This window comes from Xyrauchen texanus, chromosome 46 (genome assembly GCF_025860055.1).
Source record: "Xyrauchen texanus isolate HMW12.3.18 chromosome 46, RBS_HiC_50CHRs, whole genome shotgun sequence".
Taxonomy (NCBI): Eukaryota; Metazoa; Chordata; class Actinopteri; order Cypriniformes; family Catostomidae; genus Xyrauchen; species Xyrauchen texanus.
In genome coordinates, this window is record NC_068321.1 from 6472496 (window position 1) to 6486546 (window position 14051).

Below are 14051 nucleotides of genomic sequence, written 5' to 3' on the forward strand. Positions count from 1 at the left end.
GGATGGGCCACCTGGTGATGCTGTTGACCTGGAAGAACTATATGACCTGGCGGGATTAATCATTTTGAATAATCTGACGAGGTGATTGACTAGCATGGCTTCCCTTGAGGCATACGCTGATATAATTAGTGATATGTTGAGAAGGCATGCGACTCATGCTGACATTTCAGATATTGGCGTGGGACGTGGATGCTCTGTGATGAGTGTGCGAAGATTTTGTGATGGTCACAAACTCAAGCGGGGAAACTCTGATGCGCAGTTGGAAGTAGATGTGTTGACTGCAGTTGCCGAGGTAAGCAATTGTCACAGGAAAAACCAAGTTGTCTTTTATGTTGACAGGCTTCTTAACTTAGTTCATCTTCTGTAGACTGGACCGACCTACGGCAGAAAATTGATGACTGGCTACCTGGCGACTAAAGGAGTTTTTGCTGCGGAGAATCGTGTTGGACGAATTCTACGTGGAATTGAAAGACCCTACCATGAAGCGAGAGACAGGGTAGCCTAATTTAGGCTATACCCAACTCTCTAATTTGAATATTTTCTGAAATAATTTTAGAAACAATGAAGCATCAAACTGAGGCTAACAAACTTTATCAAGTTGGGTAACACTTTATTTTACGACCACAAACAACTGCGTAAGTAAACCGAAATTACGGTGTACGTTTCTGTATAATTATAGCGTAGCATACTTCGTGTAGGTATAAGGGAACAATATGTTAAGTTTTGGGTAATAAAGGGGTAACAAGCAGATATACAACCTGTAAATAACTTCGTACACTATATTTACAGAAAGCGTACACCGTAATTTCAGTTTACTTACGAAGTTATTTGCAGGTTGTATACTATCTGCTTGTTACCCCTTTATTACCCCAAACTTAACATATTGTTCCCTATACCTACAGGGAAGTACGCTATAATTACAGAAACGTACACCGTATTTCGGTTTACTTACGCAGTTGTTTGCGGTCCTAAAATAAAGCGTTACCTCAAGTTGTCCTCCGTTAAACCCATGGGCGTTGGAACCATTGTATGTGTTGGACAAGACCCACCCACTTTTTTAGACCAGTGATATTGGACCCACTCACCTTTATGTCTCTAATTCAGCGCATGTCTGCTCACTTTTCAGTTACTTGCAGTGATCGTATTGATTACCTACTCTTCCCATCTTAATAACGCCGTTAACGCCAAAAAATGCGGCCCGTTATTTGATAGGGCTGAGAAAGGATACACCAAACCCACGATTCGTTTCGTATCACGATTTTTGACACACAATTCGATACAAACCTCGATTCTTCTGGGAGTGTGGTGATGCGGTGGTGACGCGTTCATGTAGCATATTGGCGCTGCCAATAAAGCACATAAAAGCTGTCACAAAGGACCGGCAAAAGTAATGATTATGAATGTCAAATATAGCAAAGATACATTTTAATTGTTTATTAATAAATAAGTGGTTTTTTTTTTTGTGTGTGTCGGCTGCAAAGATGAAGTTGACGATGCTGACTGCGATCTTAGTAGGCCTAGTGAACGCGCCAGAGAGAAATGCACATTTCATATGGATACATAAGCAGAGAGCAGTCTGTTTTCTTTCGTTTTTAATTGTTCTGTTTAAAAGCTTTCTATATATAGCCTATATATATATATATATATATATATATATATGTTTTTTCAGGTCTGTGCATGAGGCAGGCAAGTAGGCTACCTTGGTTTCGGTTCATTTATGAGACCAGCTCCAGTTCACGCTTCTTATTTATTAAATCCAGGTAATTGGTTGATGAAACATTGATTAAAATTAAGATACAATTAATACAAAACGAAATTTACTTTAAAGCAAGGCTTTGTGCTTTCTGTTTGAGGTCTCTGTGAAAGTTTTAAAGCACTTTAGTGCCGCTTCAGAGTGCGTTGCGTCCGTCACGGAGAACTGTCATGTGTGTAACATTGCTTTTCCTCATAAATGCAAACACAGATTATGTTATGTTCTGTGGAGAGCGAACCCTTCTTCATCCGGTTCAGTATTAGGCTACTTTTGGTTTGCAGTGTAATTCAGAGAATTATTAAAAAAATATTTTGCCACCTAAAAGTTAGAGATGTTTTTTGTCACGTCTGTAATGCATGTGTATTTCCCTCATATTAAATATAAAACGCATGTGTAGACTGATATGTCTGGACTACTTTGAGTAATAAAGTAATAAACCAATTTTATTTTATTTTATTTGCACTACAAAGAGTGTTTGCGCTCGTTTCATTTTTACTCTCACTCATTCAGAAAACATTTTTGGAGGATGACCCACCCACATTTTTTTTTGCTTCCAACGCCCATGGTTAAACCTAAACTTGTTTAGGCCTATTCAGAGTATCAGTGCTCCTTATTAGGTGACCTATGTAGGACATAACACAAGTGTCACTTAAGAACAGAATTACCTTGCCTTTTGAATATTAAAGGCAAAATCTCAGAAGCCCAACATCCATGACCCCTGAAGTGGCTTTACAACCCTACAGAGGGGCCTTTCCCCCCAGGTTAAAAACCATGGCACATGCATAACTAAATGTTTTAGCCATGTGAAATGACAGTGGGTGGCAGTTATGAAATGTTCAAATAATTAATCTTGTCAAAATTGTTTCATTTCACATTACAGGGTCTGCGGAACTTTAACCCAGTGCCCTACCATGCTGCCTATATGGGTCATAAACTCCATTTAGATCAAAACGAAAAATTAGCAATGTTTGGGGTGACCCATGTTATTGCAGTGGATGGGTACAGTAGCAAAGTCGTGGCTCATGCAACAATGCCAGTGAAGAATAACCTCACCATTTATGAGGAAGTCTATAGGTTTGTTTTGGTTCTATTACTCTACACATTTGTATTAGTAATTTATTCTGTTTGTTCATCTGAAAGCATAAATAGTATTGTTGTTACCTTTTAAGTGCCATTTTGTGGCATAGGCAAAGACACATAGTCCTCAATTCTGATAAATTATAATGTCTTCCATATGTGACCTGCAATCCAGGACTGCTGTTGTCAACCACGGGATGTGGGACCAGGTGAGAGTCGACTACGGCAAGGAATTCTACTTGTCTCTTTTTATTCAGGAAATCCTTGCTCCCCATAGGCACAATCAGGACAAACCACCATACTGCCAAACCACATCAACAAAGGTAAGAAATTTGGAGTTGTAAGTAGACCTTAAAATATGTAATGTTTAGCAATATTAAGTCATTCACCCATATCACTTTTTGTGGTTTGGATTTTGGCAGTTCTATTAGCCTCTTCATCTTCTTACTGAGGCCAATAGATCTGATATTGACCATTTCAAAACAGTTTCCCCCTGAAGCTATGGTTCACTTACACACATTAAAATATGTGGTTGTCTGTTGTTTACTAGAATCATAAAGTTGAGCGGATGTGGCCTGAAGTAAACAACAGGGTCAACTACCCACTGAAGGAGGCTCTGATCAATCTGACTGACCAAGAACTTCTCGACATGGACTGTAACATCAGCAGATACTGTGTGTCTAACTTGACTGGTCAACTTTGTCGTCTTGGTATGAACAGACTTGTGGATGCCTGGAATGAACACAGAATCCCTGGTATGTTAAAAACCATTTAAAAAGAACATATGATCCAGACACTCTTTATTGGGTGTATTGTACTCATCTGAACAATTCAATTACAGGAAAAGGTGTCCCCAATCAACTTGCAGGGAGTGGGTGCCCTAAAAAGGTCTCACAGGTCTTACTGCCTCCGGCACCTGAAGCAGCCAACCTTTACGCTGAGGAACTGGGAGGCACCCTAACAAGAGAGTCGTCATTTGGAACAGACCCCTTTTCAACAGAAGAAGAGAAGGCTACGGTTGAACGTCTTTTTGCTGAAACTTACCCTGACATGGCAGATCTGTTCAACAGCGCAGTTAACAAAAATCTTTCACCTTTTAAAGATGCAGTGATCTATCTTATTAACTTAACTAAAAGACAAGCATAGTAAGGTCATGTATGTAACTATCCCAGTCCTAGGGTTGTTACTGTAAACATTTAAGTAGCACTATAACAAAACAACGTTTAACTGAACACTGTAACTCAAACTTAGATCCACTGATGCAGCACTTAATCCACTTTTATGATATCCTTTAAGGCTAACAATGCCTCAGACAGACCAGTGACAACAATCACATTGGCTCTGAAGTTTTCCTCTCTACACTTCACACACTGCGATGCATTTTGAAGCCACTGGTCAATGCAGACCTTGCATCCTAGGAGGGTTTTACAGCAGGCGGAAAGAACTGGCTCACTCACTGGCCTTGCAAGATAGGCATGAGAGATAAATGAACAAACTCCACTATAGGTTTTGTTGACAGTTTTATAGAGCAGTTTATAAGTGTAAAATATCTGCATACCCTTGCACACAGTACAGTTGAAAGCAGCTTGCACGTGCTCTGCCTGTGCTTCTGTCAAGATGTATGTCACTCTTTCACTGATGGCCAGCTCAGATAGCCTTTTAATTGTCAAGGTCACAATTGACCTTGGAAGACTCTGGGCAGCAAGTATCACCTCTTCTATCTTTTCATAGATGTCCTGCAGGCCTGCAGTTTCATCCTCTTTTCGACTTAAAAAAAAAAAAAAGACTTAACATAGTCAGATAATTTGTTTTGTGTAATTTAAATGAAGTACTCTGTTTAATATTTAAGGGGAGCTACCTTGATCTTCTTCGTTTGCCACTCTGCAATTCCACAAACTCGTTCTCTGCTACAGCAAGGACTTTGCGGGCATTCTGCTTCCAATAGATGGAACCTGTGGGGTGGGCACAATCATTAGTACTTTTCAATAATAATAGGAAATGCACAGGACATTCATAATATACAAATGAGGTGTTGACCATTAATGTTGTACCTTCTACAAAATAGAATTGACCTAATAGTGTGTTTAGAATGATTTCAGCAGTGTTTACACTTAAAACAAAGCGTGTTTCCTCTTGGGACTGGGTAATATGCGGCCTGAGGAAACGGTTACTAGTTAAATGCTTTACAAAATCCGAATAGTAGACTATCATTCATGAATATGTCTGTTACATACTCTTTTCTTTCAAGTATTCTTGATGTCCACTGTTTCTACCTTCATTTAAAAAAATAGACTTTGTTATGGCACTTTCACACAATGTTGGCAGAATTAACCTGTTTTCAAATAGATGATTTTACACTCAATGTATTTTAAGTAGCAAAATGACTTTGCATATAGGCTATACATAATAAAATGAGGATTCAGCCGGGAAAAAAACCCACTAATACCATTTTGATAACTTTTGATTTGATACAAATTATAGTTGGATCTTTAATGTGCACAATGTTGAGTTTATTCTGTGTGTAGGGTTAGTTAAATAGATTGGACTGTAGATAACAGAAAACATGGGGAAGTGGAAATATGACTTTGTTTAATTAAAATACTTTTTAAAAGGTTAAAGGTTGGTATGACGTTATTCCACTGGTTCTGTGGAGGTGTTTTCATTATTAGTTTGTAGGGATTTTGTGGGGTTTTTTTTCTTGAATTTTAATTAGATTTGAATGAAGTAACTCTCTGGCCTGGATCTCCACTTTAAGGAATTGGGTTCCAGCCAATTATAGCTGCAGTTATGTAAGAGGATTCAGCAAAAAAAAAAAAAAAAAACATTCAAACCATTTTGATGAGATATATAGTTGGATCCTTAATGTGCACATGTTGTGGCAACCTGTTTAGCCTGTTGAGTTTGTTCTATGTACATGTAAGGGTTATTTAAATGTAAGGGTTATCCACTGTAGATAAGAACAGAAAACATGAGCATAAATGTTTAGTTCTCTACACATTGCAATTCAAAACAAAATAAAAGAAATGACTGTACCTCTTGTTCCCTCAGAATCAAGAATTTCGTTCCCCTGTGCGTCTGTGAGGATTAACGGGTCATAGCTGCCAAGGGCATCTTGGACTTTGCTGAGTATGCCCTGCACAGTGGCCTCACTCTCCATGAAACGGATCACCACCATTCTGCTTGGTCTTAGTTTGGCATTCATCAAGTCAGCAATGAATATAGATCTAGAATATATCCAAAAGAGTGAGAAAAAAAAAATACAATATGACAAACTATAGTCTATTCTGTGCACAACTTCATAACATTTAGCAAATATTCACTGAAAAAGTATACTAAAGAAGAGAGACATCTTGGGAGTAAAATATGTGTAGCCTAGTGTTTTCAAGTTCATTTAAAACAATAAATGAAACTCAACATACCTCTGAAAAGAGCGAGTCATCGCGGCTCTGGGAGGTGCAGAGGCAGCAGGTGAACCAGCAGCAGCACTTGGGCATGAAAAAGAGAAGCGCTGGGTGGCGCCTGCAAACGGTGTTGGTGAAGGCGCCGGCGGTGGTGCTGTGCTGGCATCTGCAGTTGCAACTTCTCCGTTAACTTCGTAATGAGCACGTGGTGTTAGCTCAAAGGTGTTGAAGCTCCCCGTCGATGATGGGAATATGGCTATGTTCGACTCATCCATTAAATAAAGGCTTTGTGCTGATACCTACGTTGTTAATAAAAAATAAATGTTATGCTTTGCTAGCATGTAGTCGGGCATAATAGCCATCGTAAATGTGTCAGTGTGTAAAAAATCAATTTTAAAACTATTAACCTAGCTATGTAAGATCAGCAGGATCTTCAGGAGCTAGCATAACGTTAAGTTACCTAAGCTAGCTCGGCTAGTGAAGCGTCTACCAGTAGCTGGAGCATGTTAGCAAAAAGCAATGTTAAACAGTCTTACATCTAAAATTACCTGGAAAATTCTTCCAATTTTGTCCTGCGTCATATCATCCTCTCTCATATTGACCCTTTTGTTTTCTTTAAAGACAATATAATGGTCCATTGTAGCAAGCTCACAACACTTCAAGCAGTTTGGCTACGCTCTCAGAACGATTGAGTACACTGTACGCGCAAGTTCAGCCACTCGGGTCAAAACAGGTGTCAGAAAATTAAAAATTCAAAAAATACAAAATAAATGTTTTATTACTATTAGTTATTTTGTATTATAGTTTTAAACATTATATAACTACAATGTATTATGTAAGCAAAATAAAGCCATTTCTGTTTTTTTTTCTCTTTTTCATATGAATCAGAAAACCAAACTGACACCTTTTCCAGAATTTCATTTCACTTCCAAAATAGAATAACGAATGAACGCAAAAGTACACGGACCTAGAATTTTAGCCTTTATCTATTTTTTGTTTCTCATGTTCCCTTCTTCAAAACTAAAATTTAAGAGATGAAAAAACATAAATAAAAAAAAAAAAACATGATCATACAGGTGCATCTAAAAAAAATTAATATTGTGGAAAATACTTTTTTTTGTTGTAATCTTGATGATTACAGCTTACAGCTCATGGAAATCAAAAATCCAGTGTCTCAAAATATTAGAATAATGAATTTATAATACAGAAATATCAACCTTGTGAAAAGTATGTTAATTTATGCACTCAATACTCCTTTTGCTCGAATTACTGCATCAATGCAGCGTGGCATGGAGGCAATCAGCCTGTGGAACTGCTGAGGTGTTATAGACGCACAGGTAGCTTTGATAGCAGCCTTCAGCTCGTCTGTATTGTTGGGTCTGGTGTCTCTCATTTTCCTCTTGACAATACCCCAAAGATTCTCTATGGGGTTCAGGTCAGGCGAGTTGGCTAGTCAATCAAGCACAGTAATACCATGGTCAGCAAACCAGCTACGTTTTGGGCACTGTGGGCAGGTGCCAAGTTCTGCTGGAAAATGAAATCAGCATCTCCATAAAGCTTGTCAGCAGATGGAAGCATAAAGTCTCCTAAAATCTCCTGGTAGACGGCTGCATTGACTCTCGACTTGAGAAACACAGTGGACCAACACCAGCAGATGACATGGCACCCCAAATCATCACTGACTGTGGAAACTTCACACTGGACTTCAAGCAACTTTCTTTGCCTCTCCACTCTTCCTCCAGACTCTGGGACCTTGATTTCCAAATTCCAGATTTCCAAACCATGAAATGCCAAATTTACTTTCATCTGAAAAGAGGACTTTGGACTACTGAGCAACGGTCCAGTTCTTTTTCTCCTTAGCCCAGGTAAGACACTTCTGACATTGTCTCTGGTTAATGAGTGGCTTGACACTATGAATGCGACGACACTTGTAGCCCATTTCCTGGACACGTCTGTGCGTGGTCGCTCTTGATGCACTGACTCCAGCCTCAGTCCACTCCTTGTGAAGCTCCACCAAGTTCTTGAATCGGCTTTGCTTAACAATCCTCTCAAGGCTTGTTTAGACAGTATTTTGGCAGCTTTATAAACATTTTTACATTTGGGAATTCTAGTCCTCCAAGCCTTTTTTACAACTTAGGAATTTTAAGACTAAATTCCAGGTATCCTATTATCCCATATATATTTATAAAGTAGTTTATTCCATTGTTTAAAACACCTTTGTATATACTAACTGATAGATTTTGAAAAAGAAACTTGGGGAGAATATTCATCTTAATACAGTGCATCCGGAAAGTATTCACAGCGCTTCACTTTTTCCACATTTTGTTATGTTACAGCCTTATTCCAAAATTTATTCAATTCATTATTTTCCTCAAAATCCTACAAACAATGCCCCATAATGACAACATGAAAGAAGTTTTTCAAATCTTTGCAAATTAAAAAAAAAATACAAAATCACATGTACATAAGTATTCACAGCCTTTGCTCAATAATTTGTTGAAGCACTTTGACACCAATTACAGCCTCAAGTCTTTTTGAGTATGATGCTACAAGCTTGGCACACCCATTTTTGGGCAGTTTCTCCCATTCTTCTTTGCAGGACCTCTCAAGCTCCATCAGGTTGGATGGTGAGTGTCGGTGCATAGCCATTTTCAGATCTCTCCAGAGATGTTCAATCGGGTTCAAGTCTGGGCTCTGGCTGGGCCACTCAAGGACATTCACAGAGTTGTCCTGTAGCAACTCCTTTGTTATCTTGGCTGTGTGCTAAGGGTCGTTGTCCTGTTGGAAGATGAACCTTTGCCCCAGTCTGAAGGTCCAGAGCACTCTGGAGCAGGTTTTCATGAAGGATGTCTCTGTACATTGCTGCATTCATCTTTCCCTCGATCCGGACTAGTCTCCCAGTTCCTGCCACTGAAAAACATTCCCACAGCATGATGCTGCCACCACCATAATTCACTGTAGAGATGGTATTGGCCAGGTGATGAGCGGTGCCTGGTTTCCTCCAGACATGACACTTGCCATTCAGGCCAAAGAGTTCTTTGTTTCATCAGACCAGAGAATTTTGTTTCTCATGGTCTGAGAGTCCTTCAGGGGCCTTTTGGCAAACACCAGGTGGGCTGCCATGTGCCTTTTACAGAGGAGTGGCTTCCGTCTGGACACTCTACCATACAGGGCCTGATTGGTGGAGTGCTGCAGAGATGGTTGTTCTTCTGGAAGGTTCTCCTCTCTCCACAGAGAAATGCTGGAGCTCTGTCAGAGTGACCATTAGGTTCTTTGTCACCTCCATGACTAAGGCCCTTCTCTCCCGATCGCTCAGTTTGGCTGGGAGGCCAGCTCTAGGAAGATGCATGGTGGTTCCAAACTTCTTCCATTTACAGATGATAGAGGCCACTGTGCTCATTGGGACCTTCAGTGCCCTTCCCAAGATCTGTGCCTCGATACAATCCTGTCTCGGAGGTCTACAGTCAATTCCTTGGACTTCATGGCTTGGTTTGTCACAGCTCTGACATGCACTGTTAACTGTGGGACCTTATATAGACATGTGTGTGCCATTCCAAATCATGTTCAATCAACTGAATTTACCACAGGTGGACTCCAATCAAGTTGTAGAAACATCTCAAGTGATGATCAGTGGAAACAGGATGCACCTGAGCTCAATTTTGAGTGTCATGGCAAAGGCTGTCAATACTTATGTACATGTGATTTTTTTTTCGTTTTTTTATTTTAATAAATTTGCAAAGATTTCAAACAAACTTCTTTCACATTGTCATTATGGGGTATTGTTTGCAGAATTTTGAGGAAAATAATGAATTTAATCCATTTTGGAATAAGGCTGTAACTTAACAAAATGTGGAAAAAGTGAAGCGCTGTGAATACTTTCTGGATGCACTGTAGTAATCAATAGTAGTCAGTATTTATTTGTAATAGTTTTGAATGATATTTAAAGTTTTCAATTCAAAGAAATATACAAGCTTTTATATTTTAAATAAATTTAGGCTTTTAAAATTAATAAGCCTGTGTGTTGTTGTGGGCCCATATGAATTCACTTACGACTTGATATACGAGCTGTTTTATATTGTTTTTATCACATTAATAATTAGTTTGCAGCAGTCCTCTTGAGCTGTCTTAGCAGCCGCTGTTTTTTCTTGTTGTGTATATGTCTTTAATTGCTTCATCATTTTACAGTTATCCCATGTACTGTGTAAATCATGCATTTATTTTTTTTGGTATATTTTTAAAACAATGTCTTGTGCACAGTTTAAATGAATTTAAATTCTTATTTTCTTAATTTATTATATACTGTACATTTACTTTACTCCAAACTATGACAGGAAACTTAATGAGCCTCTTTTTCAATTTCTTCTCATTAATCAATTTTGCCAGAAGTGTTGTGACAGAATGTATACTGAACATTTCAAGATAACCCACAGCTTTGAAATGCAAACATAAACATCTTTTCTAATTTATTATCAAGAATAGAATGCTAATTTGGGCAATATTTATAATATTCATAATATTTATAATATACAAGTCTGTTGAATAGGAGAGGACACACTAAAGTAGGTGGACAAAATAACATGTTTATTAAAGAAAATAATATTTCATGTAATAATAACAAAAAGAAGAAGGTTCAGTGGTTCCATGTAGGACTGTAATATGGTCATATTTATTTTAATAAACTGCTCTCTCAGAATATGCTGTGGGATAGATAGAAGTCAAATTAAGTTCCCCAAAAACTACACTATTACGTTCATTTTAAAGAGTTTTACACATGGGTGAGATTAAATGAATATAATTTTAGTTGAAAGTGGTAGCTAGCATGGCCAAGCAGCTATGCGAGTGTAACTTGTTAACCTATATAACAAATACTAGCCAAGAGAACCAAACTAAGAGAGCAAGGCAGATAGTTAGCTAGCTAGTAAGCATATTGGCAGTGTACAGACTAAAACGTTTTTTTTCATTAATGTTAAATAAAAGCAGTTTATTCAACAAAAGAGATGCTTTCATGTGCTCGTGGTGTTTTACACATTTCCTTACTTGAAAACAAACTTTCCGCTTCTTCTCCTCCTCTTGTTTTTATGATCAAGTGGTATGATCTGTGGTCTAGCTAGCTAATCAAAATGTACCACCTCATCTCTGACTGGCTGAAATTCTGACACATTTGTTGAGCAAATAAGCAGTCAAAGCTATGAGGGCACACAGTGGGTATGAGGAGAGAGTGAGCTAGATATTGTACATGTACGTACATTTCAGAATTCTGTGCAAATTCACATACATATTATAGCGTATTCAAGCGTAAAATATATATATATTTTTTGCTCAAAGTGAATTTATCTTTGCAAGAATATACATTGCTTTACAAAACAGAGTTCAGACGCATGAAAATAACTTTTTGTGCTCTCAAAATATCGTATTGCACGCTCAAAATATAATTTTGTGCACGCAGAATTTTAGCACACACATAACATATAACTAAAATTGTCGATCCTTTTTTTAGTATTAACACGAACTTTCGTGGACATTTCTGGAAATAACAGCATACAGATGAGTTACAGAAAATTTTAAAACCTATTATGTAATTATATGACTTAATTTTCCGAATGTATAATGCATTTATTTAAAAAGGGAAACAAACTGTTTTAGTGAATAATTTAGCAAAGCAAAAAAATTGCTAAAAAATATTTTTTTCCGTTTTCCTTTTTTTATTATTTCGAAACAGATATGGAATGAACAGAAGAAACGCGGATTAGTGTAGATACACTGAGAGTATATTTATAATTTTTTCATTAAAAGCATATTTCCAGTTTAATTACAGCAAAATTTTTGTTTTACAAATATTTAATTAAGACTTTTTGTGAGACATAAATTCCAGTTCCAATATATAAATATATATTGGAACTGGGATTTTCTTTTTTTTTTCTTTTTTTTTCATAAAAAGTTTGAAAACTACATTGAAAGTATATTTTAATTTCAGTTAAAGCTTTATTTTAGTAGAGCTGATTCTTTTTTCCATGAACATTTTTGGAATAAATACAAAATGTTTGTAGGAATGGATTTTCTTTTCCTTAAAAAAAGAGAGAATAAAAGTACTGTTCTACTAAAACTAATTACAATTTTTATTACAGCAAAAAACATAACAGGGTTATGAACAACAGGGTTGAACAGGAAACGAAGACAAATTCTGCATTTTCTCATTAAACGCATAATGCATAAAAAATACACAGATTGAAAGCATGATATTCTAATTTCAATTAAAGGAACATTTAAGTCGAGTTTTAACAAAAAAATGTATTATCCCATCAATTTATTTCTCTTATGGAATTCCTCTATCCATAATTTTCACAGAATTCTGTTTTTCTCACTTGTTCTCTTTCTCCAACTTTTTTTTCTCTGATTGTGCCGGTACTTTTAGGGATTTCCTTCCATCTTCCCTGCAGTTCTGTGTCGATCTTGTCAGAATTTGGACTGCGGCCTGCTTGTAGCCCCCCACAATAATCCAACTCTGATTCCCTCGTTTCTAATGGGACACGTCAGCATCTCCCCCGTTCATGAAGATGGATGAAATATCCCAGAATATAACAGTCTGGACATTTTAGATTTTAGAACCCAGGCCGGCTGCCAGGGACGTCTGTGGTTGTTGTTATGGTGAAAACACAAACCTTTGCTAATACTTTTTAGGGTGAAGATAACCTGTTTTTTCCCCCTGCTATTACAATTGGGTTATTCCTAAAGTACAATTTTCATGTCATTATCACATGTGTCTTAATATACAGCAGGATGTAATATTGCACTATTTGCTTTTCACAACATCACAATTAAGTGTACAACTGTGATTTTTTTAATAATGGGTGTTTTGCAGTAGAAATTAAATTGGTCAAAACTGGTCTGGTATATCTGTTTATAGAAAATGTTCCAGTTACAACACAAACATATTATTATTATTATAATTTTTTTAAAGAGTTCAAAAGTAAAGTACTGCATAACAGGACTGGACAGATGACATGTAGCGCCAGCACTGTTTTGTCTGACCCGTCATTTCCACTTGAAATTTTTCCTTGTAGACTTAATCTAGTGGAACCTTTTTATTTTTTTACTTGTAATAAAACAGTCAAAACAAGAAAGCGCTTCATCTCCAAGCTGATAAATCAACACTTGTTGGTCTTCTGATTACTAAATGCAAGATAGCCAAGCGGTTTGGATCAGAAACAGCGAACAGGAGACAAGGTCAGATTTTATGTTGCTTATGATGCATAGTAAAGCCCAGTGTTTGACAACTGGAGTGAGACATATTTTTTGTGCCTGAAGTGAATTTACAGGTTTTTTTTATTTTCAGGACCATCTGAGCAGAACGTTGATTTACGTGACCACAACCATGACCTACATGAGCAATTTCAGCGCAATTTCTCAATCCATATATTAAAATATCTTCTAATGGGAATAGCATTAGACTTTGTGTTGAACAATGATTAACATGGTCAAAACTGATAATGCTCATCCAACAAAACATTACATAATTTAAAACACCAAGCAACACACCAAAATGATTAATGAAAGACGCCACTAGTAGTTACACAATTTCTTTCATTAAAATGTATTGCTTAATTATAAAGAAAAACTATTCAACTGTTCTAGAATTCACCAAGGAACCTTGAACATAGCTACTGTAAATCTCCACTTTCACATCCACGTTCTTCTTCTTTTGTTTTTGCCGATTCGCATTATTCATGCATACCGCCACCTACTGGGCAGGGAGGAGATTTTATAACAAGAAAGGACTTCAATATTGTTCCCCTTCTGTCGCTCTCTCCACGTTGTGTCAG

General features: G+C 37.3%; 1 protein-coding gene across 1 annotated transcript; it reads left to right on the forward strand.

Annotated features, from left to right (window-relative positions):
• Positions 1–314: 314 nt before the first annotated feature.
• Positions 315–5400, forward strand: LOC127638638 (uncharacterized). The gene is made up of 5 exons (XM_052120251.1): positions 315–496; positions 2634–2827; positions 3006–3153; positions 3381–3585; positions 3672–5400. The coding sequence occupies exons 1-5, from the start codon at positions 395–397 to the stop codon at positions 3974–3976; spliced, it is 954 nt and encodes a 317-aa protein (XP_051976211.1). The 5' UTR covers positions 315–394; the 3' UTR covers positions 3977–5400.
• The last annotated feature ends 8651 nt before the right edge of the window (positions 5401–14051 follow it).